Source organism: Lucilia sericata, unplaced genomic scaffold, assembly GCF_015586225.1.
Source record: "Lucilia sericata isolate MDLA Ls3-8-SP2 unplaced genomic scaffold, ASM1558622v1 Contig000114F_arrow, whole genome shotgun sequence".
In the NCBI taxonomy this organism is placed as follows: Eukaryota; Metazoa; Arthropoda; class Insecta; order Diptera; family Calliphoridae; genus Lucilia; species Lucilia sericata.
In genome coordinates this window covers 412,793-434,788 of record NW_023994146.1, presented here as the reverse complement: position 1 = coordinate 434,788, position 21,996 = coordinate 412,793, and the positions used below count along the sequence as shown (strand labels likewise).

The window sequence follows — 21,996 nt, the reverse complement described above, 5'->3', positions numbered from 1 at the left end:
GAAAAAATGTTCAGGATCGGTCAATAGTTGGTCATAGCTCCCATACAAGGTCCCCTCCCTAAAATCACTTAAGCGCCCATAACTCATTACTAAATTAAGATATTCTTATAAAATTTGGCACAAGTATTGCTCTTATATACAGAAATATTACTGAAAAATTTGTTTCCGATCGGTCCTTAATTGGTCATAGCTCCCATACAAAGTTCCCTCCCGAAAATCAATTAAATGCTCATTACTAAATCAAGATATTCATATAAAATTTGGTACAAGTATTGCTCTTATATACCGAAATGTTACTTATTTCTAAATTCCTAAATCCATATAAAATCTTATATACAGAAATGTTACTGTGAAATTTTTTTCCGATCGGTCTATAATTGGTCATATCTCCCATACTAGGTCCTGCCCCGAAAATCACTTTAACCGTATTAACCAGTTGCATTAGTGTGGGAATCTTTTGATTTTTGTGTATGAGGGAAAAAGAAATATCAATCATCCTTTTCTCTCACACACAAAATCAAAAGTTTCCCTGTGTGAACCGGCACTTATCAAATTGTGAGTTTCCTTACATCTTTGTGAATTTCCTTAAACCTTTTACACACATGCATACATGTAAATTATTAAATATCGCTAAAGCATATCTTAGGGCGCTATAAAAATATAAAAGAAAATGGCGTTTGTAATGTTCAATAAATCTTGCAATTGTAACAGATTTAAGCTGCCTAACTCTTGGTGTTTTTCTATTTAAGACATGAGAAAACTTATTTCTTCTACAAATATTTGATCAATTAAAACAGTATTAATATAAAAGTAGCTGGTGGAGGTTATTTAAGAATCGGCTCAGCCGAATATAACACTCTAACTTGTTTTTATATATTTTTAGGTACACTATAAGCAATCTTACGTAAAGATTTAAATAAAATGCAAGGTATCTTTTTGATATATCCTTGACTGAAGGACGTTTTTCGATATCATTATCCTTATGTTAAAATTATAATATTTTAAATGAAATATTGTTGAACTACAAGACATAGGCTTTAATTGGAGATTAAAACAAAAAATATACGATGTAAAATTTAATGCTTGTTGAAAAAAAATCCTAAAAAATATGAACTTTCTAGTCTATTCTATAGTCTAGTCTATAGTCTAGTCAGTATCAAATTGAGAATATTCTAAATGAAAATGCGAGTTTCCATTTGAAATTTAAAAAAATACAATTGAAATTGAGAATGAGTTGAAATTGAGAAAATTCCAATTGAATTAGGGAAACTTTCAAATGAAATTGAGAAAATTACAAATGATTTTGAAAAATGTTTAATTTGCAAATAAATATATATGTACATATATATGTAGTGCAATACATGAATGTCCCGAGAAAGCTTAAAATTTGAACATGATTGTCAATCATTTCGAAAAATTCTGCGATATATACTTTTATACTTTATACTGGGATCTGAACTTTTAACCTAATTAGCGGGAAATTCAGACCATATTTTATTATTATTTTTTTAATTTGACGTATTCAGACCAGAGATACAAGCCGAGACGGCTCAAATCGGCGGCGGCTGGCCGCCGGTAATATTTTGCAAGCCGCGCCGCCGCCGACTTCTTTCGGCTCAAAAGCTAAGCAGGCTTAAACGCAGCCGCTGATAAAGATTAGAATCACATAATTTCACCAAATTGAACGGAGTTGCCACTATTTTAAATTCTTATGACAAATTGAAAAGAGTTGCCATAAATTTGCTATAAATTTATATTTATAATGGATATAAATAATAAACAATTTTCTATAATTTAAAATTTATAGATGATTTAATGAAAATAATATATAATTTGGTTATTTCCCGTCTTATCCGTCTTATAAATCGCTATAAACCGTTCCAAACAACAAAGGTTTTTCACTATTGAAATGTAATTTGTATTTTTTGTGATAAAATTTTGTTGAAAAATAATATTAAATGAAATTTTAGAATAAATTGATGTTATTATTCAATGATATTTCTTTTTAGTAAATATAAACACATATATTTTTGGCTTTTGGTTTGGTTGCGCAAACAAAATTTTGTTTTTTCACTGTTTTATCCGTCAATTGTTTTAAGAAATTATTTGTTGTAATGTGAACATCGGGCAAACAAATTTTCACTATTTGTACTGAATTGAGTTTGGCATTGTTTCTTCAAACAAAACGTTAAAACAGAAATACTAATTTTAAGCATATTATGAAATAAAAACGTATTTAATTTTTTGTTTTTAGACAGAAATTTCTATGAAATTTTAAAAAACTATTGTAATTTCAATTAAATAGTTTTTTTTTTTTAACGTTAAACAAAAATGTTTCGTGTTTGGTGTTCACATTGTGTTCACATTGGGAAAATATTTGTAGGTTGACAAATAAAAATGTTTCACGAAAAAAAGCTGATATTTTGTTTGCTCTTCAAAAATATTTTGTGCTAACATTACAGCCAACAAATATTTGATAAAAAACGTCAAATATTTGATAGGTGTGAACGTAGCTTTAGACTAATTCTAGCGTATGCTTCAATAATCTGGTTGACTTTTTTGGACAAAATACAACAGAGAGTTCAACGTACATGCTGCTTGGGTACAAGTGGTGCCATAAGCACAACGTCAAGTAAGGCTCTAGAAACGTTGCTAGATATTACACCCATTGAAACATATTTAAGATATGAGCAGCACTTACAACTGAACGGCTCATAACTTTAGGTGAACTAGGCAAAAGCGGTTATAGGACACGTCATCAATATGTACTGGACACAAAGAAAGGCTATAAACAACGTGTCTGGTCGCATACCAGAAAGAGAATATGTCGGAAACTTTGAGACACTGAGCCCAGATAGAATGTCTTGGTCAAGCGGAACATTTCTCACGAACACTGATTGGGAAATTCATCTAAGTTACTGTTTTATAAGTGTATTAATGTTTGGCAAATTTTATTTATATTTTATTAAATTATTCGAATAAAAACTTGTATTCGTTCGTTAAAATTTAATCGACTCCTCGAATGAAAAAATATAGCACATTTTTATTCAAATAATTTTAAACACGAATTACACTGTCCAACACCATTTTTCACACACGAACCAAACCATATACATACGAAAGCACATAATTTATATGGTATAACTGCGTACTCAGTTTTTCATTTTCTGATCGTTTGTCCTTTTTAAAGGACTTCAAAATTTGAGGTACATACAATTTTCAAAAATTTTTATAAAATATTTTTAGCCACCCTATTATAACAATATGGGTATCAAACTAAAGAGGACAATTGCAGTATTTTTGTTTTATTTTTGTTTTATTTTTTAAGAATAAAAAGATGTAAAAATATCCTTATAAAGGTTTATCCTTTATTATCCTTGAAATTTTATACAAAATTGTTCAACAAAAAATATTCATAATAAAGACATTAGAATGTAGTACAAAAGTCTGAAATTGGGTCTTCATAGCACTATTTGTTTAATTTTTATAATATTTTTTTAAATATCTCTATAAATTAATTAATAAAATTTTCCCCTCTGAAAATTTCAAAGTCCTTTTTTTGTTAAAATATTATGTAGAAAAATTAGAAATTTGATATTGTGGAACCGAGTTTCTTTATCTCTATGATAAAAAGTTAAAAAAGTTGAAACTTTGAAGAATATGAAAGGATAAAAATCGATTAAGGATATCTTGCATTTTTTATCCTTTTATGTTAAAACTACCTTCTGGGAAAGTATATTTTCCTTTTTAATTTAACCCAATTATTCCGAACTCTATAGTTATTCTAAATTCTATATATCTTTTAAAAATACCTTTGACCTGCCAATAATGTTATCAAAGTAGTTTATTATATAGTTTTCACTAAAAAATACAACAGGGCGAAGGTATATCATGTGCAATTAGTAAACCACGATATACATAAATATTTAAACAAGTTAGGAAAGTATAGCCGGACTGGTGGCACAACGAAACACAAACTTATTTTATGTTGTGAATATTAATTAATTTGGTTAATTTTTAAATAATTTTTTTTACTGATTTCATAGTTTTAACTATTTAAAATTTAAATACATAAAAACGAAAAAAACTTAAAATTTCGATAAAATTTGTAATATTATGCATTGAAATATTATGTAATTTAATGTTGACCACATTCTAAACAAATGTATATGCATTTTACTGGAGGTAAACTTTTTACGATTTACGATTTGTATTTCTGTTTCTTTATAAATTTTGCACTTTGATTTGCTTTTCAAGTACTCAGAGCCAATTGACATAAAAGTCCAATTGGTTCCTGTAAAAGATGCAAAATAAATTATAAATTGAAGGAATATATTGAGTAAACTTCGTTCTTCCTCTAAACCGAAAAAGTTGTTCGTCAACGGTAATATTTTCATATGGCTTATAATTTGGTTTAAGATTTTATCAGCTTTGTCGGTTTGAGATCGAAAAGGTCCAGTGCGGCAATCACCAAAACGTATAAATCGTAATAAAAGCTGAAATCTCTTCAATAACATTACTCGAAATATATATATATATACATATGTAAATAGGCATGTTTGTAGTTTTCAATAATTCTGCTGTATGCTCTTTTATTATAATTTGTTTAGGCTGAATATTCTAATAGAACAACATCCTCCTATACCTCTCAATATCTTATGAACAATCTTCTGGTATATGGAAGAGACATGGACCACTCTATTCATCTTTTCCATAAAATAAATCATTATTGTTGGACGTATAAAAAAACGTTTGATCGTTTTTATTTTCTTTGTCGTTTTCGCTTGTACATATTTTCAACATGAAAGCTTTCTATCATCGAAAGCTTTCACGAATTTAGCAATGCCTTCAGCAAATTTTTTTCAAAAATTAGGGATCAGATCTTGAAATAGTTTCCATAACGATATCGACATTGTTATTCATTACAATTACTATAAGTAGTTGTAAATTTTTGCACAAGCAGCTATTTGATGAATTGTTGAAACAGAAAATAAAATGACTGTTATTCTCTTGTTATTTTTTACACACTAAAAATAAAATGTTGTCCAAGAATTTTTCTGTACTCTTATTTTCATAGATTTTGTTTTGATTTCATTTACTGTTGTATAAATAGTAAATATTTAGTTTTGATTGCACTTATATCCATTTAAAACATTACTAGTTCTGACCAGGCCTTGGAGGTATGAATATGAACAAAATTTTATTAGGGGCGATAACCACGCCCACAATAAAAAAAATTTAATTTTTTTTACATTCTTCTGTACAAAACATAACTAATGAGGAATTCATAAAATTTCAAGAAGATATCTCAATTCTATTAATATAAAAAATTTAATTAAATCCAAAAAATGTCTGGCCAGGCACTGATATCCACTTAAGGGTTAATATGTATATTATAAAATTAAGAGGAGAGATTTATGTTTACATATATAAACGTTTTTTGTGTAGCTTTTCATCGTGATATTAATGTTTATATTAATTATATTATAATTTATATTTATAATAATATTGCGCTTATCATATTATCCTGAAGTGGATTTTAGAATTCGGAACATGCATGTTTTAATCACTAAACCGTCATAATCATACGAAATAAAATTTTATATATTTTAAGGCCTGTTATCTCAACCACCGGTTATGTTTAATTGGTAGATATTTTGTCTGAAAACTGTCAATTTAACGCTGGGAGAAAAAATTAACAGACATTGAGATAATGGGGGTAGGTAATTGGCATAAATAATAAATTAAATTAAACAAAATATTCTCAACAAAAAATTTTTTAATTTGAATACATCTTGGCTTTTAATTTTTTTACAAAGAACTAATAAAGATAAAGACATGAAATTTGGGAGTCTGCAACTCCATATTTGTAAATATAACATATATTTTTTTCTAAAAAACTGACTATAGAAAATAAGGATATTAAAGGAGTAAAATTGTAAAGGACATTTTTTTAGTTTTTTTTTTATTCTAACATTTTAAAACTATTTTATTTGTAAAAATACTGTAATTCTCCTCTTTCAATCGATACCTATATTGACCTACTAGACCAAACCAAATTTAAGCTAAATATAATTATACTTACTCTTCCTTTCAAACTTTATAGTCCTTTTAAAGGAAGAAACGATCAGAAAATAAAAATCCAAAAATGTAGTTTAACTATATCAAGTATGTAGTTTCCAACGTATATGGTCTTGCTCATGTGTGCAACAATTTTTCCCAATTTGTTGTACGGTGTAATTGACAACCCTAGTATCTATTGTCAATCGGCAACAGCAACGAACTTGGTTGGTGTTGGGACCATATTTCTATTAATTAATTATACAATCCTCATTATAGTGTAGGGAATAAAATCTATTCCGATAGATATGTTTCTCGCTTGTACATGACATACATTAAATGTTTCTCTTCTCTTTTTATTTAATTTGCCTTTTCATTTGTATCTAACTACAAACGCCTTAAAAATTATACGAAAATGTATGTAAATAGCGGTTAATTTTTTTCAAATTAAATAATTTCTTCTAGGCTGGAATTCCCGGGATCCCGGGAATTGAAATAGTCCGGGAAAAGAAAAACACTAATGATAGGCCTAACCCGAACGTACACTCTTACTTGTTTATTCATATGGGTTCAGACGCTAAACGCCTTTGATTAGGTTGGGTAATAAAATTCCATTTTAAAATAAATTTCAAAATACAAAAAGTTTGTGCATGTTTTTTTTACAAAATTAATTTAAATTCCGATAAACCTTTAGAATTATTTAAAAAAATTCTTACATCAGACATTTTGGAAATTTTTATTCAAAATTTTACCTGTGTCGGTGTTAAGTGTATCAGGCTTGCTAAATGCTCTCGTTCGGGCGCAGATAAGTATCTTTGTTGTTTAAATCTTCTTTCCAACTCATAAACCTGAAAATATACAATAATTTAACAAAGTTTACGTATTTATTACACAAGTTGTTAAATATATTCGGTTTGTTTTTCTATTTTTATATATTCAAAATATATTCCTATCGAATTTTACTCTGTTATCGTTATATGTATAAACTGAAAATAATCCATGCCTAATACACACGAAATATGTTGTACATTGTACGAAATGCTTCGTGGTTTCGCACCATGGAATTCTTTCGTAATATATACGAAATTGTACGAAATATTTTAGTAAAATGCAAAATAATTTTAGAAAAAAAAATTGTTCATTTTACGATTTTTATAAGACATAAATATATTAGTTCTTTTAAAATAATTATTTAGAAAAAGATTGCGAATTAAAAAAAAAAAAAAAAATTTATGTTTTTTAAAAAAACATAAAAATTTTTTTAAAATTACGTTTAATTTAACTCGCTTAAAATTACGAAAATAACAAAAAAAAAATTGTAACAAAATAATTTTTTTTGTGAAATCAAAAGAAATTCTTGTATATTACTAAATAATTTTGTTACGAAAAAAATTCGTTACTTTCGTTAAATATTACATGCATTAACGAAATTATTTTTGTAAAAGAAAAATATATACGAAAAAATATGTTACGACAGGTTTTCGTACTTTCGTAAAATTAGAAAAGGGGTTTGTTCTTTTAAAATAATTATTGTAAATTTAGAAAAAGATTGCGAATTAAAAAAAAACAAATTTTTTATGTTTTTTAAAAAAACATAAAAATTTTTTTAAAATTACGTTTAATTTAACTCGCTTAAAATTACGAAAATAACAAAAAAATTGTAACAAAATAATTTTTTTTGTGAAAACAAAAATAATTCTTGTATATTACTAAATAATTTTGTTACGAAAAAATTCGTTACTTTCGTTAAATATTACATGCATTAACGAAATTATTTTTGTAAAAGAAAACAAAGTTTCTCAATATATATGAAAAAATATATTACGACAGTTTCGTACTTTCGTAAAATTAGAAAAGGGGTTGATTAAACAATATTTCGTATTATACACTAAATTTTCGTATATATTATGAAAAAAGTAGTTATGGAATTTTTTTTCGTAAAGTTAAGCATGGATTACTTTCAGTGTATGTATTAGTGAATGGGGGCTATGACTTTATATGGAGGTTATAACCAAAAATGAGCCAATCCGAGCAAAATTTCGTAAAATAATTTATCGATGGGCAAAATAAAATCATATCCAATTTTATCCGGATACCGGATATTTATGAAATATGTGGGATTTACTGACATCCGGAAGTGGAGAATTAAAACCTATTATGGACTATTCCAGAAAACAAAATTTTCAGAATGATTTGTATATACACAAAGTATATTCATGTGAAATTTTATTCCGGAAGTGGACCAATTATGAACTGATATTGAAAAAATTTAGCGGGTCTATTTGTATATAATTTTAAAACATTCATGAAGAATTTCATTCCTATATCTTTACTTAGTACTGGAATATGTCCGTTTGCGTGGTTTTCGTAAGTGGGCGTTATATGGTAGCTATGACCAATTACGAGATTATCCGTAAAAAATCGACAGCTATAACCAATTACATATGCACCGAATCGGAAAAAAAATCGCTGAGTATGTGCGTTAAGTAATTTTAGCAAGTGGGCCTTCTATATATATACAAAAAATTTAATTTCATGTGGTGATTTATATGTATATCATGAATTCGAGGAAAGAACACAGAAAAACTACCAATTTTTGACCTCATGTCTTTTAATTTCCTTCATATTACCAATATACATATGTTCTTTATGTAGAGAATAAGACAACTCCGAAACGCTATTTTTCTGACGGTTTTAATTTGTTCGAAATCTAAAAAAAATCAAAAAGGTATAAAACTTTGAAGGTTTATATCTTTGAGAGTTTACATCGGATTTTGTTGATATGAAACACAATCAAATGCTACGGCTGTACTCTTTCATTATAATTTTAATTTTTATGTTAAAACGTTAAAGATAGTGCATTTTTTATGGCAATGCATTTTTGAAATCGTTCTCCCTGTTTAAAATTTTTTAAAAGTGCATTTGCATGATCTTATTATTTAGAATGCATTTTTATGAAAGTGTACGGTGGTAATCGAATTTAAATATTTGTAATCCAATTCTGATCAGTAATGTATTTTAAGCCGTTTTTAATTCTGTGAAATACATAAAATATCAATAAAATTTAAAAAATTTCCAATATAAAACATTTAAAAAAAATATAAAAATAGGAGTATGTACGTCACAAAAAATATGTTTATATTTTGTAAAAAAGATTAACATAATCGATTAATGCACTTTAAAAAATTTTAAACAGGACGAACGATTTCAAAAGTGCATTTCCATAAAAAATGAACTATCTTAAATTTTTTTGATATAAAAATTATATTAGAATAAAAGAGCACAGATATAGTATTAGATTGTGTTTTAAACAGAGACAGTAATTGTTATTATTCTTATTTAAAAAAATTAAAATTACAAATTTTATTTGGTTTGTATTTTATTTCTCAGAAAATACAAATTGCTTTTGATTTGAATTTTTTATATTTTTCGTATAAATTACTGAGAACTTTTTCAAATAAAAATCCATAATAAAAAACACAATATTTTTTATTTTTATTTTTTGAAATTAATTATAAAACTCATTATGCGATATTTACCTTTAAAACACATTAAAAATAATCGGGTTTAAAGATTAATAGAAAATTGGTAAAATTTCTTTACCACTGATATCATCAACCAAATTTGCAGAATTTGTGCAGAAATTAGGTTCGAAAATTGGAAAATTAATATTTTTTAGGTGATTTTTATTCTTTGCTTTGAAAAATAAAAATCATTGATTGATTTCTATTTTTTGTTTGAATAAATAAAAATTACTGAGTATTATTAAAAACAACATAAATAATTTTTTATTGAAACAAATAGAATAAAAATCAAAAATAATTTTTATTTTCAATTTTTATTATAAAAATCAAGAAAAATAGTTTATTGAAGAAATCGATAAAAAAAAGGTCTGGGAAATATTTTGGTACATTCAAAATATTTCTAGGACGATTCTTTCATACTGAATTTTTAACCAAAAATTTCATGGTTAATAATTATTTTCTGTCTCTGGTTTTAAATCAACAAAATCCGATAAAACTCTCAAATATATGAACCTTCAAAGTTTTATTACTTTTTGATTTTTTGTAGTTTTCTAACAAATTATAATCATCATAATTCGCGTTTTTAGAATTTTGAAGAATTTATTGTAGATATGTCTTATATGTCTCATAGAGTAAAATTCAAGAAATCTGAAGACCATCGGTCAATTCTTAATTGATTTCTCATGGAATTCATGATATACCTCTTTTAGACATATTCATGGCAATTTTAATTCCGATACCTTTATTTAGTAGTGAAATATGCCCGTTTACATGTGTGGGAAGTGCGCCTTAAAAAAAGGAGAAAAAGAATTCAGATAGCTATTTCTTCATTCTTTTTATTTTTTTTAATTCTTTTTTCAAAAACGGCCCTTTTTTTGCTTAAAAGAAAGAATGGGATGCAAGTGGTATATCTATCTATATATACATATATATGTATATAAACATGAATATGTGTATGTATGTATGTATGTATGTATGTATGTATGTATGTATGTGTGTGTGTATGTATATACAGTTGCATTGAAAATAAAAGGAGGAAATTTTAAAAATTTTGACTATACATTATTTAGTGAATGATTTAGATTTTTATTTAAATATTTTTATAATTTATTTATTTACCATCTTCTCTAATTTTTATAATCGTTATTTTAAATATTTAAGAAATTTATTTAATAAAATATTTTTTTTTTAATTTATATACAAAATCTATTGTTCAAAAGAATAGGAGTATGTGATTTAAGTTCAACTATAATAAAAACAAAAACGAAAGGATGTGTGCCAGTACAACATCAGGCATTTTTGTAAAGATTTTATTTAGAATGGGTATATGAGCCTCCGGAACTTAATGTCTTTACGACAACGGTTTTGAGGAGCTTGATGGCACATGTCATGGCCGATTACCAACAAATATGCAGAAATTTATTCAGGAAACCTTAAAAGTTATTATACGCAAGGCCCTTTAACGTTTTGCTTTAGAATCAGTAAGTCGACAACCATGCAATGGCCTACTTCCTATGGAACGTGCTTTCACCAATTTGGAATCAATAATGTTTTCATACGACAACACCGCCATTTTATCAAATTTGTTTATTGGGAATATGAGAACATATCTTGGGGTAATATGTTTACCTACAACATTTGGTCTACGATACCATTTTACAATTTATTAGACCATACCCTTTTCGTCAAGACCCATCATTAATCATTCCTATTATATGACTTCCTTGAAAGTTGGTTTGAGCTTAATATTTTTAGATTAATGGACTTCCAATATATTTTCTGAATTCATTTAGATTTAAAAATGTAATTTGTTGTCGTATTCATGCATTAAAAATGCATCCATGTATGAAACCACCTCTAAATGTGTTACTTGGCAAACTTTAAGGTTTTCACTATATGTTAACGATGTTAAATAACTACAATTTTACTTAGTTTCAGGGGGCGTGGCACCTCCCATATGAATTAAATACAAACATTTTTAAATCTAGGAAACGCTTAAAGCTAGAATCCTCAAATTGTGCACTAACAAATTTGTCATCCATGTGAACATTTGGGTAATAAATTGGCGGATTATAAATAGGAGCGTGGCACCTCCCATATGAAAAAAAATAAAAAAACATCGTATATCTGGGAAAGTATAAGAGCAAGTATTCTAAAAGTTTGTACGGGCAACATTGAAATCCATATAAACAATCTGAAGGAAAAATGGGAGGACTAGAAATAGGGGGCGTGACACCATATATAAAATACAAAAATGTGAATATCTGGAAAACGCTTAGATCCACAATTCTTAAATTTTGCACTACCAATTTTGTCATCCATGTGAACATTTAGGTAATAAATTCTCGAATTAGCAACAGCGGGCGTGGCACCTCTCATATGAATTAAATACAAAAAATTCTAATATATTTATGTGGGACGTGATTGGAGCTAGAATCCTCAAACAACTTTGTGATTCATGTTAACATTTGGGGAATATATTGGTGGACTAGCAATAAGGGCTAACGTGACCAGATGGTTTTTGAATAAAAGCGGGATCCGAGTGATTAAAAAGCGGGATTTTAAAGAAAATATTTTGAAAAAGCGGGATTTTGAAAATTGTCATTCATTAAATCAGGATTTAATAAAACTTAAACATCAAAAGTAAAAGTGTTGTATTCGACTACGACGAATCTTATATGGTAGGTAGGTTGATAGGAGGATGTATAATACATTAAATCCGAAGAAATACACGTAGGCCCCTATCGGGCCTGTTGTGCGCTTCTTACCATGTTCAGAAACTAAGTTTCCTGAACGTAATTCCTAAGAATCTTCCAATCAGTGTTAGTCAGGAATGTTATTTCCGGAATAACATCACTTCCAAGATACTTGGATCTAACTTCGACGAATGCCTGGCAGTGGAAAAGAAAGTGCTCCAGAGTTTCACTGTCCTCTCCACATGCTCTACATTCGTCTGAATCCGCACGTCCAATTTTGCATAGACGTGCTCGTAATCCTGTGTGTCCACTCAGAATACGTACCATCATACTAACTTCAGACTTGCTCATTTTGAGCAGAGTTTTCGTCTTGCACTCATCAGGGTGACCCCATAGGATCTTCGTGGTTCTACCCACTGTTTCATTATTCCAAGAGTCCTTATGGGATTCTCACACCCATATTTTTAGTTCAGCCTTTGTTGCGTCGAACGGTTTTGCGTTTGTCAGATTAACTGCCTCGAGCTCCTTACTCTTTAAAGCTATTACATTCGCCCTTTCGTTACCGGCTACCCATATGATGTGAACCTTACCTCTGGGAGAGTATTCAGTTAAAGCTATCAACAATCCAATACGGTCTTAGATTTAGTTCTATCACCTGATATCGCCCTAATTGCCTTCTGGCTGTATTTTAATCCAATTTACGCATTCCGTTATTGCTCGTACTTCTGTCTGGAAGCTTGTTATGATTTGGTAATCGGTGGTATATTTATATTTCTGGGTCTTCAATATAGAACCCCAGGCCCACTTTGTCCCCCAATTTAGAGCCATCCGTGTAACAACGGATTCCTACTGGTATTTGCTCTAATGTTCCGCTTGACCAAGAAATTCTATCTGGGATCAGCGTTTCAAAGTTTCCGACATATTCTGTGTCTGCACAGTGGGGCAGAATGGAAATCTTTTGGAAATAAATCTGGCATTTCTAAACGGCTGATCCGATCGGTTTTTAAGTTTTGAAGATGAACCCTGCAGATGCCCCAGGGACGGCGCTGTGGCGGCTCAAAGTAGGGTACCTACAACATGTAAAATTTTTAAACTCGTGCCATTTTTTGGTTTTTCACCCAAATACAAAGCGCTCGACGAGATCTTGAAAACATGCTTGGACATACTACTTATCTCTTATAATATCCGAGTTATAGGCATTTAAAAATTTAGTGATACAAAATTTACCATACCTTGGTCCGCCTTTTTTTGAATACCGGGTGTAATTTTGGACCGAATGGACCAATTTTTTCTTGTTAGTTAGACAACAAAATTTCCAATAATATACAAAAAATTTCAGATCAATATCATTTACAGATCCAAAAATATACGTTTTTTAATTTAAAAATTCAAAAAATTTTAGATTTTAGGCGTTTTTTGCCAAAAATGTGTCTTAACTCTTTTATTAATACAATAAAATTTTCTTTAAGAACATATAACATTTTTATAGTTTTCTAAAAGGTATCTTTACGCAGAACACTCTGGCGTAAAAAACTTGTCCTATTTTTTAAAAATGTTGCCACTGCGTACTTCCGAATATGACCTATTTTTTTATCAAAACTTCAATTTTGGGCGACATGTTCTAAAATCCCAAAGCTGGGATCAGAAAACTGAAAGCAGTTTTGGAAACCTCAATATGTTTTCTAGTTACTCCAAAAGTATTTTCCCAGCCCTGAAAGAAATGTGGACCCTATTGGCAAAAAAGTAAAAAATCCCATTTTTGGGATTTTCATTCCTATTTTTGGGAATTGCGGGATGCCCTTTGACCTTTTTAATTTTTTTTTTTTTACATTTTCTTATTTGAAACGACAAATTTAACAAGCGTTGAAAATTTCATTGATTTTTGTTCATAAATAAAGATTTTGTCTTATATTACATATTTGTTTAATTTCTAAAACTATGATTTATATCAAAATTTTAATAGGGTCGCAGATAGCTACAACAATTTAGTCCATATTTATCCCTTAATATCATTTTTTAGTTAGATATGGAAATTCTCGACCCTTTACAAAAAATTTCAAGCTAATATCTCAATTACATTCAAAAATATGTTCATTTAAACCAGTGTCCTTTAATTTCATCTTTTTCATATTTTAGTATTAAGTATGACAGAACATACATTTGGTGTTGAATAAAATATTTGGACAATTTTTAAAAATTATTTAGTTAATTATTTTAATAAAGACTATAACGTTGTATATACAATAAAAAAATTATAATTTTATTATGAGCCATGCACAACAACACCTAAATCACCCCACACAAACCACCTTTCCCGCCCACCGAAATATAAAACACAATTTAATACAATATCATCAGTTAGTATAATAGCTTTTTTATTTGAACTGTTTATCTTAAACATAATACAATTAATTCTTACAACCTACTTATATAGTTAATTCCTAACACTACTTATTTTCTATAAAATAATCTGTCATATCGGTATACATATCCAGAAGGTAATATAAGTCCTTTAAATCTTCCTTGTTTTGAGATGATAAAGTTTCATAACAAATCCATCATTTTCGCATAGTTGAAAGAACAGGATCAGAAGATAGAAGTAAACTATTAAAAATATCTTCATTCTGTGATTGCCTGGATCATTTTCTTGAGCTGAATAGTTGAACATGCTTAAAATCTCGATTCCTGGGCTTCTTCTGTTAACTCTCCAAGTGGAAGAATATTCGATTCAATTATTATTTGACCATGACACAATACTTTGTGTACTGTTAGTGTTAGTTCCCTCCATGGATACAGAGATACAAGTAATTTAGAAATTTCAGATGTATATTCCCCAAATCGATTTCCATTAATTTTATGTTTACTATTCAGTGCCATTAAAATAGTGTTAACTCTTCGAAGCAACTCCTTGTCGATTCCAGTTATTTTTGAAGTAATTTCAAAATCACGAAAAGACCTTCTCGCCGTATTACCGGCATTTGTACTACCGCAACTTGGAAGTGGTTTGTCGATGTTTAATCCCATCTGAACTTTAAATTCTTCTTGGATTCTGCTTTTTTCTGCAGCTCTCAGTTCTTTCAATTCTTCATTATTTTTTGTTGATTTAGTAAGATTCTCTGGCACACTTCTATATTTGAGGTCGTATGCTATGTGTAAAAAGTAATCCAAAAATCGTATTCTGGCATGAAGTGGTGAAATTCCGAAAGACAGGACTTTTTCATTAATACTTCTGCTTTTGTTTATATTTGAGAATTGCGACTTTTTCTCATTACATATTGAGCATCTCCAGAAGGAAGAAGTTTCTGTTATGGCATTGCTGACCTTTCCATCAATCATTGTTAAGCTTAGCTGATATGATACGTTAATAGAGAATTCCTTTATTTTTATGCAAATGGGCTCCAGTGCATTTATTTCATCTTTTAAATATTCCACTAAATCTTTTGTTGTTTTCTTTGACTCCTTTATATATTCAAATCCAATGGGTCTACAAAAATTTTTTGAACCCGGAGTTGTATTGATCCATATATCTTCAAATGAATTTCCGATGCTTGACGATGATGAATTAAGGGAATATGAACGAATTCGTAATGGCACTAATGATGACATAAATACACTTTTGTAGTCTGCTAATGTCCGACTTCCACAAGCTTGTTTGTATTCTGGAAGTGCTGATAAACCGTCACATCCCCAATTACACATTAAGACAACATCACAGTTATGAATTTTCCTTAGTTGGTCTTCTGAAAAGTCTGACACAATTCTTGATGCTGTGTTTTCGAGCAAAGATGATATATCATTACAAGCTTCCACATCATTAACAGCAATAGGTGATGGTGGGATAGTTTGTTTTTTTTCTTGGATCGCCTTGTATGATGGTAATATATTGTGTCCTTTTTCATGCAGAGCTTTCCTTAATATTTGGTACTTATTTCGACTAAGACCCAGTTCCAACATAAGCGCTATTGCTTCCTCTTCAGTAAAATTTGATTGCGATGTTGGAGTTGGTATACTTTCCACAATTCGCTTAAGTCGTTTTGGTGATGCATTAGGAAGAATAGTTGCAATATGTACGGCATCCATAGGTTGGTTTTCCTTTTTCAGCTTTTCGTTAAATGTATCAGCAATTTCCTCATTTGTGATTGAAAAAAGTTTTTGTGTGACCCTCTTTTTTTTGACCTTGAACATAAGTCTTCGTATGACTTGCAAGGCGCTCCTGTTGATGTGTTGTAAGTTGAGATTTCCGTAGTAGTTTCCATCCAACTACAAAATTTTAATCGAAATTTCTTTTGATTTCCATCCACAGACTTACTTTTTACATCAAAAAGTTTTAAAATGTTTTCAATTTTTGATATGCCTGTTTTGTCTACTTTTCTACTATATATAGATTTTATATAATTTGAAATGTCTTCCATTCTTTCTGGCCCTTTTGAAGATACACTCCATAAATCTTCATTGTAGATTTATTAAATATGGTACTTAAAATCTGAGAAGTTTACTTATATACCAATTCTTGTCATTTCCGATACAGGTATTCCAAAGTAAAAAATTACGAATTGTCTACCTATTAACATTTAGGACTATATTACTATAACCTGTAATTCAGTCATTGATATTTCTTATTAGTCATTTCTATTCAGTCATTGATATTTCTTATTAGTGAATGAATCGAAATTATCATTACCTGTATATTTTTACCTACATGATCATAAACGAAACAGAACGAAATGATCTGTCGAAAAAATTTAGATAAAAAATAGTTATAAATTTTTGAAAATTTAAGCATAATAGGACCTTTTAATTATAAGGATAAGCAAACAAATAGAAAATAGGTAAATATAAGATTTAAATATGTTCTGTCATACTTAATACTAAAATATGAAAAATATGAAATTAAAGGACACAGGTTTAAATGAACATATTTTTGAATGTAATTGAGATATTGGCTTGAATTTTTTTGTAAAGGGTCGAGAATTTCCATATCTAACTAAAAATGATATTAAGGGATAAATATGGACTAAATTGTTGTAGCTATCTGCGACCCTATTAAAATTTTGATATAAATCATAGTTTTAGAAATTATACAAATATGTAATATATGACAAAATCTTTATTTATGAACAAAACTCAATGAAATTTTCAACGCTTGTTAAATTTGTCATTTCAAATAAGAAAATGCAAAAAAAATTGAAAAGGTCAAAGGGCATCCCGCAATTCCCAAAAATAGGAATGAAAATCCCAAAAATGGGATTTTTTACTTTTTTGCCCTGGCTGGGAAAATACTTTTGGAGTAAATAGAAAACATATTGAGGTTTCCAAAACTGCTTTCAGTTTTCTGATCCCAGCTTTGGGATTTTAGAACATGTCGCCCAAAGTTGAAGTTTTTATAAAAAATAGGTCATATTCGGAAGGACGCAGTGGCAACATTTTCAAAAAATAGGACAAGTTTTTTACGCCAAAGCGTTCTGCGTAAACATACCTTTTAGAAAACTATAAAAATGTTATATGTTCTTAAAGAAAATTTTATTTTATTAATAAAAGAGTTAAGACACATTTTTGGCAAAAAACGGCAAATATCTAAAATTTTTTGAATTTTTAAATTAAAAAACGTATATTTTTGGATCTGTAAATGATATTGATCTGAAATTTTTTGTATATTATTGGAATTGAACTGAATTGAATCCATTTGGTCCAAAATTACGCCCGGTATTCAAAAAAGGCGGACCAAGGTATGGTAAATTTTGTATCACTAAATTTTTAAATGCCTATAACTCGGATATTATAAGAGATAAGTAGTATGTCCAAGCGCTTTCACAAAATATAAAAATCTTTGTATTTGGGTGAAAAACAAAAAAATGGCACGAGTTTAAAAATTTTACATGTCGTAGGTACCCTACTTTGAGCCGCCACAGCGCCGTCCCTGGGGCATCTGCAGGGTTCATCTTCAAAACTTAAACTCGAATACTCCTTGGGCTCACGCCAAATTTTATCCCGATCGGATCAGCCGTTTAGAAATGCCAGATTTATTTCCAAAAAATTTCCATTCTGCCCCACAGTGGTCTTGTATACGATCAAGCACGTCCGATGATTGTGCATAACCTTCCAATGTGTCCAGTATACATTAATGACGTGTCCTATAACCGCATTTGGTCCGTTCGCCTAAAGTAAAGAGCCACTTATACTCAAGCAGCATGTACGCTGAACTCCCTGTAGTAGTTTGATATTACACTTTTTGTCTAAAGCCAGTTTGACATAGTAGGATTAAGACCCCATTTCATGCCTATAGTTCTCCTACATATCGCCCAGCACCGATGTGCCTTGTTGATCCTATCCTCTATATGGTGTCTCCATTTTAATTTCCGGTAAGTACTTAACTTTGTCTTTCACTGGTATCTTCTTGCCCAGGAAGCAAGGTTCAGTATACGTAGAAATTTTTGTCTTTCTTGTCAAAAGGCAGATTTCCGTTTTTGCCGGCTTAACATTGAGGACTCTCGGTTGAGCCCGGCTCAAGGTCGTATTCAGAGCCTCCTCAGCTCTTCTACACAATTAATTTGGAACCTTTCGCTTTAAAAGTATTCCGACATCGTCTGCATAGCAGGTAGGTCTAAGTCCTTTCTCGGCTCCTTAGGAGGCTATTAATCGTGGTAACCCAGAGTAAAGGTAACAAAATGCCATCCTGTGGTATACCGCGAAATACCTTTTTCCTGATAGTTATATCGTACATCTCGCAGCTTATCCATCTGTTCCTTAGCATGTGGTTGATCCAGTTACGCAGCACCCGGTCAACATAAAACTGGTCTAGAGATTGGATAGGAGTACGTTATTGTCAATACATACCGCCAGTGTATATAGTTTGCTATCAAAAGATGCCACTTTGTAGTGGACAACTTCGTTTAAAGCGGTTTCCACCGATTGTCCCTTTACTTAAGCATGCTGCTTAAATTTTAGGTCTTTGTCGGGTATACTGCTTTTAACCATACTCCAATATCGGTTCATCTATATTATTCGATATACCGTGTGGGAAATGAGAGTCCATTAGGATTTTCATTGTCTCCGCCAGCCTTCTGCCCGTCTCATTGACCATAGATTCGATTGGACATGAGTTTTGGATAGGAATTTTTTATCTTCGATACGTCATTTACGATGTCTACCTTTTCACAGAAAAGTTTCCAGGAGTCTCGTTTGGCTTTACGAACAATTTTCTTATATTCACCAGGTTTACTACGATACTCATCCCAGTATACTGCGATCTTTTAACGCCGTGCCCGGTTAAATAGTTTGCGAAGAGTCTTACCAAGGTTCCGGACCTCCCCGGAAACCCAGGGTTTCTCCTGGGCAGATCTTGACTCTCGAAGAGGGCAGCTGTCCTCGAACGATTCAACCAAGGCACTTGTGAGCATTTCTACTCGACATTGAAAATTGTCCTGACATAAACGGTTCTTTAGTAAGGAACCGAACATTATCCAATCAGTTTTAGACTTATTCCGAAACTTTATCGGCTTTGGTGGCGGCCGTAATATTTTGAATCTTATGTACGGATGGTCAGAAAAGGAGTGCTCGTCCGAAACTCTCCAATCCTGAATTTCGTTTATAAGCTCTTCTGAACATATAGTTATATCTAATACTTCCTCTCTGATTCTATTGACGATTGGTCTAGTCCCCAAGCTACATGGTGGGAGTTGGCATCACAACCTATTACAATTTTCTTATTTTTCCTTTGTGCCTCTTCGATTAGTTTCATCAGCACCGACGTTGGTGGTAGTGTCGGAGAATCGAAAGGCAAGTGAACAGATGCAAGGTATATGTTGCCACGACCTTGCTTCAGCACTATTGCATCCGATGTGGATAATCCTGTTGAGAGGAGGAAACATAAGTTCTTGTGACATAAGATACATGTTCGCGGTCGAGACCCTGTATCAGCGTAGAAAAGTTAGAAATTTACGTGATTTAATCCAGAAACCTTGTTGCGTATCGTCCAAGGTTCCTGGATTAAAGCTATATGTATCTTACCTGTGTTAATATTTGCCATCAGAGCGTTGGTAGCCGTCACGCTCCGATGGAGGTTTATCTGGATAACCTCAACCATTGTCATCCATTTGAACTATCTTCCAGCGAGTTAGTGATCACATCTACGTTCGTTGGATTTGACTCCTCCGGGTAACCTGAAGTGGCTAATGATGCAGTGGGTACTATTGATGGCACTGCGGTGTCGTTATCAGGCATAGCAAGAGCAGTCTTTTTAATCGACACTTTCCCAATTTTGGACAGCACTGCTGTTCTCCTCGCTTTTAGGGTTTGACTCCTAAAAATTACAAGTACTTGCTAATGATGCTTTGGGTACCGTCTTAGGTGTTTTAGTAGGACCGTTTTGACATTCCTTTCAATCGGCGCCTCCCCAGTTTTGGAAAAGGCAGCTGCTCCTTCTTTTGGCGAGTAAGTGGTACCTTCCTCGCTTTTATGATTTGACTCCTTAACGTTATCAGTAGTTGATACTGATGCTGTGGTCTTAGGTATTTTAATGCCCTTTTCGAGGCTTGTTGTAACAGCCCTTCCAATTGGCACCTTCCCAATTTTGAATATGACAGCTTTAGAGGCAAATTAAGCCCTACCTTTATTCTTGACAAGACTAGCCATAGATTTCTGGTCGATACCTAATACAAATAAAGTTCCCTCAGGTTCTTCTTTCCTGTAAAAGACGTCCCATTTTTTCACGGTCAGCTAAGCATCTTGACCACCAAGAATTTACAGTATACGTTCATTAGCCAGGTTACTGTCCCATCCTTTTATGTAGACAGTGGACTTTAAGAGCACCGGAAGCTCGCTCTTCTTTGCCAGTCCCAGCTTAGTGCCGTCCCATGGAGGAGGGATACTTTCCACCAAGTTCTTTAGGGTGCTAACACATTGGTGAGATGCCAACCTCATCAACATCACGCCCATGCTGAACTCGCAGCTCACGTTCTCTATTGGTTGTTTGCCCTTTGAAGCGATTACGTGGTCCAATATCTTATTGTTCACCAGATCTTCTACCTTACTCTGTTGGTCTATTGGAATTATGCCTGTCGGATTACCAGCACCGTAAACTGCATAGCAGAGATCGTCCCGGTGTCACCTTATATACCCACCATCAAAACCTTGTCATACATACATACATATATCGATATTAATATATACATATATCGATATTAATATGAGCATCTGGGTGATTTTTCATCTCTTTTATGGAGGAAAAAATTTAATATTCAGAATTTTAGTTATTTTTTACAAAACATTTTTATTGGTGTTACTCACAACACTCTAACAATGGTTTTCTTGTCACAAAAATTTTGAAAATTCCGTTGAAATATTTTTGAATCTTGATGAATAGATGTTGGAAAAAATATATATGAGAATGATATACTCAGATCCATAAGTTTTTAATTCAGGAATAAAATGTCAATAATTTTTTCGTATTTTTTTAACCTATTCAAAAAACTAATAAAAATCTGTTAAAAACAAAAAGAACTGGTAAAAAGTGAATTAAGAAATTGTTAAGTTCCCACCTCAAAATTAATACTAATTTTCAAATATTTCACAAGCACTTGCTAATTATGATAATGAACCATCGGACATAGCCCTTTTAGAATTTTTATATGTTTCATACCATAAGTAAACGAAGCGAAAAAGAAGTAGAATTTACTCCATTGAAGTTAGGGTTGCCAGCCTGGCTGGACTTGACTGGA

At 30.8% G+C, this 21,996-nt stretch overlaps 1 protein-coding gene across 2 annotated transcripts in view; it reads right to left on the bottom strand.

The window, feature by feature from the left end:
* Nucleotides 1–21,996, bottom strand: part of LOC119600434 (homeobox protein Nkx-2.1) — a 343,605-nt gene that overhangs the window by 81,185 nt on the left and 240,424 nt on the right. For both annotated transcript variants that reach the window (XM_037950641.1, XM_037950640.1), the window contains exon 5: nucleotides 6,813–6,908. In XM_037950641.1, the coding sequence (XP_037806569.1) occupies nucleotides 6,813–6,908 (96 nt within the window). The remainder of the gene's footprint in view (nucleotides 1–6,812; nucleotides 6,909–21,996) is intronic.